A 15,392-nucleotide genomic window follows, 5' to 3' on the forward strand; every position below is an offset into this window, starting at 1 on the left:
ATAACAATTGGTACAAAAATGAAGTACCTGAAGCTAATATAAACGCATACCTCCGGGCCTTCGAGTATGAACCCTTTTCCTGTTTTTCGATTCGGTAAATAATAAAAATGTTTTCCAAATTTTTGCCAATCTTCAACAATTACTTCACTCTCGACTGGCTGTGGTAAGTTTTAGATATTGGCTTAAGTCATGTTATCCCCCCCCCAAAAAAATAACAAGAATTATTAACACTATTTAAACACGAATGAAATGAGTTACAACGAGGAAGAGTAAAGATAAAGCTGTTAACTTCGTTTAAAACAAAAATAAATTATTTATTAAGATTTTCAATTTATGTAATATTTACATAAACGTGTCTCTTGAACTCACACAGTCTTATTAGGCGAAATAAAATTAATTTATGTTTCATCATTGAGCAAACAATTTCACCGTGCTTAAGACTGTAGTGTAAATATTTTGTTTGCCATGCGACATGGATAAGTATTTTATAAAATAAAACTATTTGTTTTAGGCCGTGTACTTTGATATTACCAACCATTATTATTAGCAAAGATTTTGCCAAGATATTATTGTATACATGTATTTTATAAAAACAAGCACAGTAAGAAAGTGTTAATGTAAAGTGCAGTGTCTAGAGATTAGCATTGAAGTATGAACTCTAAATTTACAAGACAATATCCGTTTGGTAGGGTATATAAAATGTTTACATTTAAAGCAGGTATACTTGTTAGCATATGGAACGAAAGGCGACTAGTAATGTTTAATAAGCTTAATTTATTGATATAATTATAAATAATATAATGTAAACAGTCAAATATTTTCATGGACAATAGAACTGTATAGCCTTGAATGCTATGCAATCCTTTTAAAAAGATAAAGTTTAAACATCAAAATACACTCAAGTCATATTTTCATTAATTGTATAGATTATTTTATGACAATAATCATTATAAATTCCAAGAATCTACTACAACAACAAGAACAAGTATTACAATAATTGTTTTCATGACTAAAAAGTTGTTTCCATATTTACAACAAAATTTGTATGGTACATAAAAGTATGAACACATTAAAGTATTACTTAAATAATATCATTATAATCCGTTTGGAAAATCCACACCGATTTGCCAGAACAACGTAAGTACACATATACAATCTTAATCTCGTTTAATCATTGACAATTGTTAAGAAATTAACTGTCCAAGACTTATAACGACAATAATTGTAATAGTTTACATTAATTATAATGATAATTATTGGTAAAATATAAGCAACACAAAAATCATAAAAGTACAATAATTGGCAATATAGTAGAACAACACAAAATCCAATATCGATATCTTAAAAAAAATAATATTAAAACTTAAAAATGTCAGTATTTATTTCAAAGTAGCATTATGAAAGGAAGTATTAAATTGTTCAAGTTTAGTTCCTTGATTGTATGTAATAATATTATCCTAAAATTAACTTTATAACACATTTCAAACGATAGAAAATTGTAAAACATATTATTACGTATATAATATTATATGAAATTCAATAAATGAGGAATTTATCATTACTGCATTTAATATTTTTACATAAAAATGACACTCAATGTTAAAAAAGTTGGGTTACATTATAGTATAGCCATCCATGGCTATAAAAAGTTTAAAAAAAAAAATTGTAAACATACCAACCATAACGTTGTGTTATTAAAAAGTAAGTATTGGACTTTCTTGGTCGGATAGTATATCTAAAATAAACAAATAAATAAATATTAAACTCATCTCTCATAGCAAAGTTCGAGGTTAAATATAAATATAAATTTAGTTCCATTACCTTCCATAATGCTCCACCAAGGCAAGGTTATGTACGTAAGAAACATATTCAAAGGTATTGACTGAGCCCTTCGGGTTTCTTTCCAAAAATGAAAAGTTTGTGCGAAACCTTTCATAGTCCATAGCGGATTGTAAACACCATCGTCCAATTCTGAAATAAATGACGTATAAGTTAATATCGATACGTTTCATTGATAAAGAACAATGTGAGCTCTATATAAAAGGCAATTGACGCTTATAGGTTGTTTATAAGATTTTTGAAAACAATTGTTTTTTTGTTTTAACATAATATAATACCTATTATAAAAAATGCCAGTTCAGCGGGGAAGGTCACAGATCTACGGGAATTATTATGACTGAAAGTGATTGAAATCACTCTGAAATAAACGCTTTGATGGGAATCTATCATCTGTAGATGGTAGAAATATTGAATATCGATAAAAGCTTTGTGAGGCAAAAATTTATTAAAAATTGTTATTTTAGTAGTAGAGTTGATTTTTTGTCTATAATAACTTATTTAAGTTATTGCCTATGTAATCAACAATACATTGAAAATATTTTATGGATACCCGTTGAACTCCCAAATAGCAATTATAGTTATTTGCTACGGCCAAAGTGTCAATTCCTCCTTTGGGGGTGTTTTCTCTATTTTGAAGAGGTTAACTAGTAAACGTTTTGAATTTTTGGCCCAATAAAGTATCTTTTTAATGTAGACTTGTAACAGATTTGTTGGGCTGCATGAAAAAAAATAAAATATTTAGATTTTATTTTAGGCCAAAATTTGTGTTTTCCTTATACTTTAATGGAAAACAGAACTGCTTTTTTTTTTTAATGAAATAACATGAATTTAATTGTCAGAAAGTGTAAAAATAATGAGTTAACTATTGTAAGCCAACGTAAAGGAAAAATATTAAACATTCTCATTTAAAATCATAATTTTGTTTTTGCAAATTGTTTAGTTAAGCCATAGATAGTGTTTTATAATATTCAAACTGTTTAAGGTAATATTAAAACAAGTTTATTTAAAAGAGCTCCAATTAATTTAAATTATTTATTACCATCTCGAACATCGCCTGCTTCGATTTCAGGTAACCCGTGAGCCAAGCTGTCTAGTCCGTCGCTTTCTGATCGCGTTCTATTCTCGTTCATTTTCAGCTTCATATTGCCGTTGGCAAAAACGTTTAAATTTGTACAAGGGTCACTTAATCGCCTCTGTTGAAAGTAAAATGTATCAATTAGAACTATGAACAGCATTAAATATCAAGCAAAACAAAGAATAAAATTCATTAAACACTTTGGACATCATATTTTTTTAAAAACATGATGCATATTTAAACATTTAAAATAAATACATATTTAAAATGGTATTTGGTGTGTTCAACAATTTACAGTTATCCAGAAACAAAACAATGTATCTAACTTAGGTTGTATTTTAGTTTAACTTTAATCATGTTATAGACATTCCTGTTTAAGTGATACGTTATTTGACGTTTACACTGAACAGATTTTTAACCGTAGAAATGTCCATTTAAAGCAACCGTGAATAAAATATGTACATTAAATAAAATCATACCTGATGTCTGCAAAAGTAAAATTCTTCTAGATCAGAATTGAGATCCGAATCCCAAGCATCGAAAGTATTGTAACCCGGTTCAGAAGTGGGTGTTTCTACGTCACAGCCGGATCCTGAAATATGAAAGAGATATGTTTAAAGCATAACATGTTAACAGCAAAGTTTTCTTATAATTTTTATTGACCTTTCGGTTTTGCGACAGCTAATTCAGCATGACCTTTTCCGTACGGCCCTTTCAGTCTAATGAATTCAGTTCTTTTTATCGATGATCCAGAAAACAAGCCATATATCATTTGTTGCGCTGTCTTGTTCGTAAGACTCATCTACGCAACGACAAGTAACAAAATCACTAATTTCATAAATAGTGTATTTAGTGTGAATCAAAAGTAAAATAAATCTGTCAATAATAATAATAAAAATCATACCAAATACATAAATTTTGATTCGACTATTTTCAATTTATCTATAAAAACAAATAATAATAACAAGAAATCATAAAAAAAAAAAAAAAAAAGAAAGATTTGTCTAAAATAAAATACGGAGATTACTGCTCAACCAAATCGTTATTAAAAATCTATTAATCTAACCCTGCTGTTGTAGACAGTTTTCAACGCCTCATATCTTATGGATCCTATAAAAATGACGTTACGCATTTTCCCACATCTGTCCGAAGCCACTAGTTCAACACACACCATCTCGCCATCTCTTACCAAGACATCGCAAAAAACCTGAAAAACACAAACAGATTAATTAATAGAAGATCGACTTCGGTGAACGATATGCTTGATTTTATGTGTATCAATTAGTAATAATTTGTATTGCATTTTCACGACGACTTTACTTCATTCACAAATTACCTCGTTAAAGTTATCGACCATAAAGCACACGTAAGGGTATGTAATTTCTTCCAAATCCCCTTTTGTATCCATTCGGCGTTTACTTGGTGATGCGTAAACTTTCTATAGAAAATAATATTCATTTATAATATATACATACATATATATTTTGTTGGTTATTGCTTACGTTAAACAAATTATTAAATTAAAAAAATAATAAATTATCGATAAGTATGTGTACATACTTTTCATGGCAATGCGATATATTTTTTAGCAGTTAAATTGTTTTAAACACTATAACTGCGGATTTCTTTATTATAATAAAATTTATTATTTTTATCAGATTTTTTTTTTTAGTTAAAAGTAATACGGTTTTTTTTTTTGAAGAAGAAAATGTTTTTATTGTAAAATTAATAATAATTTATTTTAAGTCAGTAAATATAGTTTTTCTCTATAACATATTATATATTTTTAAAATATCGTCAAAAAGCAATAATTTACTCTAGACATTTCCAAATCATTTTTTTTTACCTACAAGACATATTATAATATACCTGAGAGTGTCTGTGTAAAACTTGCAGTTCTTTTGGGCTCGTTCTTGTGCAGATAGCTAAAGTCAAGGTGTAATCAAACTCGTGTATGATGAGATTTAAATAGACAGTTTCTTCCCATACGATATCCGGATCACCAACTGGCAGTCGTTTGCTATCCTTTCGAAATACATCCATTTCAGTCTGAGAACAAATATATTTAATAATATCAATTATTATAACATATTAATTTACTTTTTCATCATATTTTGTTTAATCTGAAAATTTGTAGTAACAAATCGTACGTTTAATTTAACGAAACAAAAAAAACAAAAATTGTATAACAATTATTTTCATGTCTCACTTCAAATGTCGGTAAATATTTTGAGTTGCATTTTATTCTCTTTTTTCTAATAAAAAATAACAAATCGTCAGCATCTATCATGTGTTCCGTTTGAAATAGGAAATGCCGAACGAATAAATCCGTCCAGAATGCTGAACCATGGTTTACGAACTCGCATCCTAAAATAAAAACATTGTAGTCATTAATTTATACTCGTATTAATTTTGCCACAGTACTGATCTCGCCGAGTTTTTTTATGAAATGTTGACAGACGAATGTTCCGACTTTAGTTTTGTAAATTGTCGTAAAAAACACAACGAGATGACCATAAAACCACTTTCGGTATTTGTTTCTTCAACAGTACTACTTGAGAGAGTTTATACGAAATTACCAGTGGCGGCTCGTCAGGGGAGACTTTGAATCTAAGTTTACCCTTGAAAATCTTTAGCTACTAATAAATAATATGGACTGTTCTATCTGAATCACAAAGTATATCCGATACATTATATCGTGTTTTTATTATCATTATTGTAGGCTATAAATTGTTATTTTGATGGCGTACGCCGGTTTAGTGGAACAGTTGACCGACTTTTTATTATTAAATAATTTCAAATATATTAACATACGAACGAAAATGTCAAATAAAGTGTAACCGTCCAACACCTAATCTTTTATTAACATTAATTTCATTGATGGTAAATATACTAGACAATTAAAAAACGGTTGTTATAAGTTTTTGTGGCTTGCTGGTAGCGGCAAAAGGAATAAATGGTTGGTTTTACTTGTGTTATTTTTGAGAGATCAGAACAACATGCCATTTCCCAAAAGCAATTAATGAATCGGTTAAAATGTCATTTGTTGGGTAAAGTCCGAAAATTTAAGACATAATATAATACTACGTAAATAAAATATTTGTATTTTGCAAGTATAACACTAGCGCGGTTCAATGATGAAATAAATTTAAAATGATAATGTTTTTCTCATTTGGCGTTTTTATTTAGTAGGTATTAGCAGGTTAAATGTTCAGTCTCTCCTGAATACTTTCCCACGAGCCGCCACCGGAAACTAGTGAAGTTGTTTATTGCAGAATTACGTAGCGCTATAGTCAACCACGTAGTAAGCAAATGATTAATGTACACCAAACGAATATAATATACACACCGTCCATGACTAGCTGACGAATTTCCTTGGACCTCTGGAACACTATATCGGCCAATAGTTGTTGCAGCATTGTCGTTTGCTCGCAATAAAGTGCCGCCGAGTTATGTGCCATTCTATACTATTTATCCTCTTGACGGCGGTGCGAACGAACCGAGTAATATAACATCAATCTGTGCGGAACATTGTTTTCGGATTATTATCGAAGGAAATCTAGTTAAAAAGACATTGTTTCCAATGTTGTTTTTGTGTAAGTAATAATATTCTTATAGGTATTGTTATAGTAAACACTAAACACTAACGAGTAAACACTAAAACTAAACACTCAGCAGCTGTTGGACAAGATCTCGCCACTCGCCGCAGTCAAGGTGGATCCACCTTGGCCGCAGTGATATTTATTGATAACGACAATTATTGATAACGACATTTATTGATAACGACAATATTATTACCATCGTTGTTGATAAGAGAACTATGGATCGATACGGCGTTCGTCCAATCCAAAAGAGTTTTCTGGTAGGTGTGTGTTAACATAACAACAAAATGTAACGTTTTCACAGCTCTCTTCGACCCGTCGTCCGTTCAAAATAACGCACACCTCGCCGCATTATTAACACCAATATTTCTCCTGTTAATAATAATTATTATCGTTACCTGTTTAATCATGTTTAAATTAACGCAATGACCGTCACCGATTCGGCTGCATTCGATTCAACGCGAAAGTCGGACACACAACACCACAATAATTTGTGTCTCCTCGATGTCGCGTAAGTACCAATTATTCACATAATAAACGCATTAATAATAATTCTGTGTAAACTGAAAAACTCGCGTGCGCTCGTAACACTAATTATTGTACTTAGGTAACACTCGTAACACTTGTGTTCGGTTTTTGTGTTGAACTGTTCCGAAATGCATAACACAGTTGTAATTGATTTGTTGCCAACTGTTGTAGAGTTATTTTAAATAATTTACAGGTAATATACAATTAGTATAGCAAAACATCCCTAAACAATTACACTGGTTTTTATTATTCCTACTAAAACCTCATTAAATTTTACACGAAATTATAATTAATTACAAAATTGTCGATTATCTATCCAGTTATTTATTCAATTGGTTACAGTTTTGTAAGTGTAGGGTTTGTTTTTATTATTTACAAAATGTGCAGATATGCTGTTGTTTTTTCAAATTTGACCTGTTCGCCAATGGAATACGAAACGCTGGACCATTGGCGCAGCTCTGAATAACACATAATATGATGGCTCTTCTCTTACGTTATAAATTATTTATGGTTTTTTTTTTGATAATATTTTAAAAATAAAAATATTTAATTCTATGGAAATTATTACATCAATAATTAATTAGTTAACTTTTTTATTTTTCCTATATTTTTAAATTACGTACTAATTGTATTGTGTTAGGTACTCTATGCTCTATTTGGGTGTTAAATAAAACATTGGCAATCTAGTCAAATTGTCAATAATTTGGTAAATAATGTAAAATCAGAGTCAAGTTAAGTAAAAAGTTGTCGAACTGATCACACTAATTTTTTTTTAAAAGAACAAGTGTATAAAACTATAGATTTAAACCAAGCTTGTGTTATCTAACCTCTGATTAGGAATTTTAATATTTTTCTAGTTGAAATACTATACACAGCATAGAAGTGATGATTGATGTTCTACAACTTTTTCCAATTTATCCTACATTAAAATTGTTAAGATGTATGGAATGACATCTGCCATTAGTAATGCTTTGCCGAGTGAAATTGACGTTCAATTGACAAAATCATTAGAAGACGCATTAACCAGTGAAAAAGTCTTCACCACCAAAGAAGATTTAACACAAAGGTACTAGTCAAATTATTTATTTTTTCAATGTCAAACGGTTCAGTTGTAACTGAGATAATTTTGTAATTTAGATTGGAGGTATTGTCATTCTTAAACACGCTCGTTAAAGAATGGATAAAAGATACGAGCCAAGCTCATAATATACCTGAAAACGTTGGAGGATTAGTGTGTACTTTTGGTTCTTTTAGAATTGGTGTCTATCATCAAGGTGCCGATATCGATACCATTGTTATCGTACCTCGACACATCAACCGAAGTGACTTTTTTACTTCGTTTTATCAAAAGTTGAAAACTCAATCGTTTATTACTAATGTCAGAGTAAGTCCATACATAAATGTAGAAAAAATAGTTTTGTCTAGCGGCAAATCATTTTCGTAAACAATTTTTTAGCTTCCGACATTTTAAATCTATCGAAATTGTATTACTAGATAAATTACTTCTGTGTATACTAAGTTATTTAATTAAATTTGTTTTTATTTATTTTAATTATACAATTTGTCGCAGGCCGTCGAAGAGGCATTTGTACCAGTCATCAAAATGTTGGTACAAGGAATTGAAATTGACATGTTGTTTGCACGTTTATCCTTAAAAGAAGTACCCGAAAACATTGTTAGTATACTTAAATACTTTTAAAATTTTAATGTTGTAATTTTGGCAACTACAAAAAAGATACCTCAATAGAAGTATTTTGTAGTGGTTTTATTTCTATGCTACTAGTTAAATATTTTGTTAATTGTTTTTTAAATTGAAAAATAGGTACAAAAAGTAATAGTATTGTAAATTTACTATTAAAAAATTATCGTACCCATGAGTGTGACCAGGAGCAAACTATAGAGACATTTAGGCTGTCGTACCATAAAGATGAATTCGAAAATATACTTTTATGCACGACGACAATATTTACTTTAATTAAGAATTTCGTACAGTCACTTTGAAGTGATTGTTTTGTTCTGCGTACATTGATCTTTAAAACTTAATACATAGGTTGTCGTAAATATAATTTCAGGATTTGCAACGTGACGAATTACTCAGGAATTTAGATCCCAAATGTGTTCGTAGTTTAAACGGATGTCGAGTGACTGATTCTATCCTACGTTTAGTTCCTAATAAAGAAGAATTTAAAAAAACCCTTATTGCTATTAAGCTATGGGCAAAACGTTAGTATGATATAATTTCATATATTAATTTTTATATTTCGCATCATAGTAATAATTTAAAAAAAAAAAAAACAATGCTTGTAATGATTTTGTATTGTAAAATGAAACCTTAATATAACGATAGTATTTATTACTAAATAATTGTGTTATGTCGGTTAATACAATAATCAACCATTTTTTTTTTTTTAATAATAGTATCAGTATATTATTTTTGTTATGTGTTTATTTTGGTATACATGAAATAATAGATTAAATATTTTCATTTTTTTTTATGAATTGGGAATTATTTTCGTAGAATATTATATTTTTTTTTTTACGACTCTAAGTAATCACGTATGACAATAACAAGATGTATATTTATATTGTCGGCCAATTTATCAATTACAGGTCATAGGATATATTCAAATTCACTTGGATACTTGGGCGGAGTGTCTTGGGCCATGTTGGTGGCGAGAATTTGCCAACTATATCCCAACGCTGTCGCCGCAACTCTAGTACACAAATTTTTCTTAATATTTTCACGGTGGAAATGGCCTCAGCCGGTATTATTACAGTCTACGTACACGACAAATCTAGGCTATCCGGTGTGGGATCCCAGGGTGAGTAATTCGTTTAGACCCACGTTAACGATTAACTTAAGTTTGTAAATGTGTACACACACATATATATATATATATTTTGTTTTGTTTTATTAGATCAACGTAGCAGACAGGGAACACGTAATGCCGATAATTACACCCGTGTATCCGAGCCAAAACTCGACGTTCAACGTGACTCGTTCCACGTTGTCGATCATCAAAGAAGAATTTAAATTAGGCCAAGACATAATGGGAGAGATTTTGACTGGCGAATCCACTTGGTCTAAACTATTTCAACCTTCGAAATTTTTTACCAAATACAAGTATGCAGTGACCTAAAGAGTGTCTAAATGAAAATAATAAATCCATAATATTTTGTGTAATCATTTGAATATTGATTACTATTTTTATAATTAGGTATTTTCTCAGTATTGTGGTTCATGCTAACACCGAAGAAGAACTAGTTGAGTGGCGAGGATTTGTCGAGTCTAAGTTACGCCATTTGTCTACGTCGTTAGAGTTTTCCAAAATTGTCTTACGTTCTCATATAAACCCCGATACTTTCACTCCGCCATCTTCGTCGTCGCGTACATCACACGCGTCAATGTGGTTTGTTGGATTAGACGTGTCACGAGCGAAATCACAACAGGACGATGAATCCGTCGATGGGTTCGTCCAATTGGATTTGACAAATCATATTAGGGCATTTTGTATGCAAGGTGATATTTTATTTACTTACCTATGTATTAGAATTTCTAAAACAACTTAAAATTGTCCATTTGTACTTTTTAATGCTGAAAACGATAGTGATGTCGGATCTAGCCGATCGAATTTACGAACAAAAACTTCATATAATGCAAGTTCTTCCAAATGCAATTATTTTATGAAATTTTTCAAAAAGACATGTTATTTTGCTTTATTAAGTATATAGCTTTTAGAGCTTAAGGTGTGAAGATTAGATTATATTTTTAAATCTGGAGTGAGGCGGCTATAACATGTACAATTTTCTCAAAACTCTGTAATAAAATTTTGTTTTATTTGAAAACACACAAAATTTTTTTAAAAAATGGGAAAAATCACCCTTTGACAAAAGAAAATTTCTGTCAGCGGGTGTTTAAAAATTAGTTTGAGAAACAACGGCAACAAATTATTCCGGACAGACGATCGACCTTAATCGTTAATCTTAAACACCCCTTCTAGGAAAAATGGTTTTAAAAAAAGTACCCTAATTTTAAATTGGAAAATATATGAATTTGTTTTTTTTTTTTGATTTTGTAAGGGAAGGGTTGAAGTTTTTTCATTTTTGGCTTAATATCTATAGATTTCACATATAATGAAATCGGTGCAATGTGATAAAAAAATTAATTGAAAAGTCGACTGTTTTAATTTAACGCTTATTTTATACGATTAATAATAATATAATATATGTAATTTTTAGTTAAGAAAAAATCTCAATCTACGTTTCGTCCGGGAATGGACATTGAAGTTAATCATTTGAAAAGGTATACTATTATTATTATTTATATACTATTAGTTTCTTTTATATATTATAACTACGGGCAATTTGAATTTGTTATTAGAAAAGAACTCAAGAACTATGTACCGGAAGAACTTAGAAGGGAAAAACAAGTAACTTAACAATTATGAATAAAATAAAATCATAGTTTTGTGAATTTTTGTACATCATCGTTTATTGTTTATTAGTACTTAGTCTGAAAATAATGTACATTTTTAAAATCATTTTTTAACTGCTATTTGTTAAAACCTAAAACACACATTAACGTTTTTCTATTTTTATCTAGATTTCTTCCACTGTTGGTAGTAAACTATTAGCACGGCTGTCTGCAGAGCGAGCGGGGAACTAAAAAAATATATATTTGAGCATTTTTTTTTGAAATATAAATTCAATTATTTTATAATAATTTAACGAAAAACAAAGTAAGATACAATATTAGCATTATTTTTATGCCTGTATTGGGTATGTTGTACATATTTTGTTTACTTTTTTTTCTAAAGTTTCACTTGGTTATATATATATATATATATATATATGTTTCAGGTATACAAATTTTATCTTACATTTTACAATTTCACTTGACCAGACCCGTTTTGTGCCAAATCTTCGTTATTTTGAGACCATATACATATATATATATATTTAGATAATAATTATTGTACATTATTGAATTGTGTTAATATATTTTATTAAGTGTCTGTAGGTAATATTAATATTAGTACGCAACGTTTTAGATTTTTTAAATTTAACAATTCTACTTTCTACTTAATCGTCAAAGAGTCACACCGATTTTTAATGTTTGAAATTACCTGACGGTCGACGGTCCAGCTTATTTTTTTCCATTATATTACTTAGAAAATATTGTTTAAGCGTTTTTTTTTTTTAGAAATATTAAAGTTAAAAAATTCAAATAGTTTGTTTTTTTTTTAGCACAGTAAGAAATTAGCTATCGAAAATACTTGACAGTGATTTGATCACTTTGTAAAATTAATTGGGTTTTTGTATTAAGGTTTAGTGCACACATATTTGATGTAGTTTTAGACAATAATATAATTAACCGACAATTTGTATAGTTTATAATTTTTCAAGAAGTCTTGATTTGTTCTTATTGTGTTGAGAGTGCTGGATGACGTTTTGGAGATCATTGCAAAATATATTAAGATGGACAGTGGTCACCTTGAGGGTACATTAAATTGGGCTGAGTGGAAAGAAAATAATGAAAAAAAAGGCAACAGAAAAATCAAATGATTGTATTAGTTTCTGAAATAAATATCTTGGTTAATTACAATAAACTAAAGTGGTAATTAATTAATTTTTGCAAAATATTATAAAGCTTAAATTGTAATGTGTAAGTTAATTAGTTCAGTAATTAGGACGCTTTTTGGTAGTTATCCTTGAAATAAACTAATAGGTAATACATATTTTTTTTATTAGGTAATATATATATATATATATATTTTTTAAATAGGTAATATATGTATATTTTTTTTCATTGAAACAGAGCCGCGTAGAATGCGTTTTACTTGGTTTTAGAGCAACTATGAACAGTCTAAAGATGATAAAATTATAGAGACAAAGACATATTTTATATTTTTCAATATGTTTGTTTTTTAGGTGTTTGATGTTAGTACGGAAACGTGTCTTATACTTTTTCAAAATGGGGATCATTTTTTTATTATGGGTGATTTTTGTGACATTCATTCTTATAAGGTTAATGCACTATTTTTTTTTTTTGTAAATTAATTGCAATTATTATTTATTTGTAGTTTATCTTTTTGAAAATATTTCTGTATATTAATAACTTGCTGAAAATATCGACTGGCAGTTTTGGATGATTATTTTTCAAGTTTGAAATTTAGGACAAGTGAAGGGTTGTAATATTTGTATGTGTGCACATTACTCTACCGTCCTAAGTTTTATACTCTACTAAATATCTTTAAAAGTAATAATTATCATTGAAAAACAATTATGGACAAGTCAAAATTTCCGGCAAATTCCTTGTTTTTAAAATATTAAATTGTTAAACAAATATAAATACGTTACCGTTTGAGTTTTAAAAGTTGACAAGAGCGCTGCAAAATACTAAAAAAGATACTTGATTATTAAGCAATTTTTTTAAAAATGTTTCCAAATGGAAAAACTACAAAACTGCAATAGTTTTAAGAGATGTCGGGTGTCTTGTGTTTAATTGACCACCCTGTATAGTAGTAATAAATATTGCTAATTTATTAACACTGTATACTGTAAATCCTGTGTTTGCAATTCTTCCCTTCCGAGTTAAATGAAAAATAAAAAACGGGCGTATTCATCGTTTTGCAAAAAAAAAAAAAATATATATATAATTTTACATAGCTAATTTTTACCTACTAAAGTGCAATAGGCTAAAAAGTCTGCGTTTGCCGAAGATGTGTTTAAAGTAGAAAACAATAATATATTATTAGCTGTTGGTTGATTTTATGCCGGTTTCTTATTTTTCATCGTTTTGACCTTGAAAACATGAGTTATACTTTATAACACTATAATCCGCGCGTTTAATTTGTTACAAAACCAGATTTAGAGCAAGATTTCCATCGGATAAAAAATAAACGATATGCGGAAGCCGAATACCAGTTCTTGTTTTCGTTTTACTGTCGAATAAGTTACAAGTAAGTTATACCAACGACAGCGTTCGTTGCTTTGGCCCGTTGGTCTTAATGCCACCTCCCATCCTACAATAATTTAAACTTAAATAACTTTAAAAGTAACTATCCAAAACTAGTTGTCGACCAGTCGACATTTCGAAAAAAAAAAATCTTAAAAATATTCGCTAGAGCAAATGTTATTTCATTTGTCTTCTCTTTGTGGGACACCCTGTATAGTGTTAATTATATACGGTAAAACACACTTCAAAATAGGTCAATCTACTTGCATGTTTTGGGTGGCTGATTTCGAAATTTAATATCGCTTTTACTAAGCCAATGAGAAACTTAAAATTCAATAGGCAAACTCTATTAATAGGCGTCCATAATACAGGGTGATCATTTTTTAGCGAACCACTCGATATCTGTATTGGATTTAATTAGTAACTGAATTTTTTTTTTTTTTCATATATCGTGATCTCAATTTACCTGCCCAAAACTTGAAACTACAATAATTTTAAAAATAGTTATCCAAAACTGGTTAGGTATCGACCGGTCGAAATCGTCAGTACAATATTGCCAATTTAAAAAGTCAATGCGTTACCATTCAAGTTTCAAAAGTTAATATAAAAACAATTAGTTTGGACAGAGACAGTATTACTAATTAAACCCAATTAAATTCTGAGTGGTTCACGATAAAATGATCACCGCTTGTGTGTATAATGACCTGAACATTTTTTTTTGAAAAATTATAGTAAGTATTTATGTAAAAACTTGAAAAAAAAAAATAATATGTATGCATCGGTTTTTTCCTTCAATGTGTTATAGATATTTCATTTAAGTTCTATCTTCTGACTAATTTTAAGCGCTTGAGTCCTAAAAATGCTTGCTATAGAATATAAAAAAAACTTGGCCACTTGGTTTAAATCAGAATTTTCAAATTTTTTTTTTGGTAACAATTCGGAAATTAAAAGCGTTTTTAACGAAGCAAAAATTATTTATTTACCAAATAATTAATCTCTTAACGAAAAAATAAATATAAAAAAAGTTTAATAAGTAAAAAAAAAATAATTGTACCTAGTAAAGAACTTTTATTTTTGATACTTTTAATTATGACTAAAGTCTAACTGATTGCAAACCAGATTATAAGCATATTTTATTGGCTTTAGAGTTTAGAGCGTTGCCTTTTGATGGACAAACTTGTTCGCCTCACTCTACACAAGTTTTGCCACCAAATAATCATGAATATGGTGACTTATTCCATTTTTTTAATAAAGTATGATCAGCTGATTGTCTCTTGTCTGTCTTATATGAATCATTCATTTATCAGCTGAATATTTTACCATGCATCGCTCCAGTGAGATGGTTCTCATTTCAATAACCTCCTAACCTCTCATTTCCTTCACCATCCAA

The 15,392-nt window shown here is 29.2% G+C and overlaps 2 protein-coding genes across 5 annotated transcripts; one reads left to right on the plus strand and one right to left on the minus strand.

Annotated features, from left to right (window-relative positions):
- Window positions 1-6,621, minus strand: LOC126847969 (uncharacterized protein KIAA0930 homolog). The gene is made up of 10 exons (XM_050588432.1): window positions 6,264-6,621; window positions 5,124-5,281; window positions 4,784-4,963; window positions 4,251-4,352; window positions 3,981-4,121; window positions 3,578-3,716; window positions 3,394-3,506; window positions 2,879-3,032; window positions 1,822-1,971; window positions 1-1,735 (listed from the first exon to the last, which is right to left on the minus strand). The coding sequence occupies exons 1-10, from the start codon at window positions 6,373-6,375 to the stop codon at window positions 1,695-1,697; spliced, it is 1,290 nt and encodes a 429-aa protein (XP_050444389.1). The 5' UTR covers window positions 6,376-6,621; the 3' UTR covers window positions 1-1,694.
- A 143-nt stretch (window positions 6,622-6,764) lies between these two features.
- Window positions 6,765-12,592, plus strand: LOC126847965 (poly(A) polymerase type 3-like). Of its 4 annotated transcripts, none has more exons than XR_007687174.1 (12): window positions 6,765-7,027; window positions 7,882-8,110; window positions 8,182-8,428; window positions 8,615-8,719; window positions 9,117-9,267; window positions 9,655-9,866; window positions 9,963-10,168; window positions 10,263-10,564; window positions 11,284-11,347; window positions 11,426-11,474; window positions 11,648-11,783; window positions 11,905-12,592. XR_007687174.1 is itself a non-coding variant. In XM_050588428.1 (11 exons), the coding sequence occupies exons 2-11, from the start codon at window positions 7,983-7,985 to the stop codon at window positions 11,708-11,710; spliced, it is 1,527 nt and encodes a 508-aa protein (XP_050444385.1). In that variant the 5' UTR covers window positions 6,765-7,027; window positions 7,902-7,982; the 3' UTR covers window positions 11,711-11,876. The 4 variants fall into 4 exon arrangements, 1 of the variants encoding a protein (XP_050444385.1); XR_007687173.1 differs by having other exon boundaries at window positions 7,902-8,110; XR_007687175.1 differs by lacking the exon at window positions 11,905-12,592 and having other exon boundaries at window positions 7,902-8,110; window positions 11,426-11,568; window positions 11,648-11,878.
- The last annotated feature ends 2,800 nt before the right edge of the window (window positions 12,593-15,392 follow it).

The sequence above is a fragment of the Adelges cooleyi genome, unplaced genomic scaffold (genome assembly GCF_023614345.1).
Source record: "Adelges cooleyi isolate 19-005CV unplaced genomic scaffold, UGA_ACOO_1.1 ACOO_flye_CR_arks_rails_tigmint_CR_PRNA_14, whole genome shotgun sequence".
Lineage (NCBI taxonomy): Eukaryota > Metazoa > Arthropoda > Insecta > Hemiptera > Adelgidae > Adelges > Adelges cooleyi.

Coding starts and splice junctions, on each gene's coding strand:
- LOC126847969 (XM_050588432.1), bottom strand. CDS start 6,375: ATGGCACATAACTCGGCGGCACTTTATTGCGAGCAAACGACAATGCTG. Junction 5,282..6,263: donor TCGTCAGCTAGTCATGGACG/GTGTGTATATTA, acceptor TTTTTATTTTAG/GATGCGAGTTCGTAAACCAT. Junction 4,964..5,123: donor AATATTTACCGACATTTGAA/GTGAGACATGAA, acceptor ATTTGTTCTCAG/ACTGAAATGGATGTATTTCG.
- LOC126847965 (XM_050588428.1), top strand. CDS start 7,983: ATGTATGGAATGACATCTGCCATTAGTAATGCTTTGCCGAGTGAAATT. Junction 9,867..9,962: donor ATCCGGTGTGGGATCCCAGG/GTGAGTAATTCG, acceptor TTGTTTTATTAG/ATCAACGTAGCAGACAGGGA. Junction 10,169..10,262: donor AAATTTTTTACCAAATACAA/GTATGCAGTGAC, acceptor TTTTATAATTAG/GTATTTTCTCAGTATTGTGG.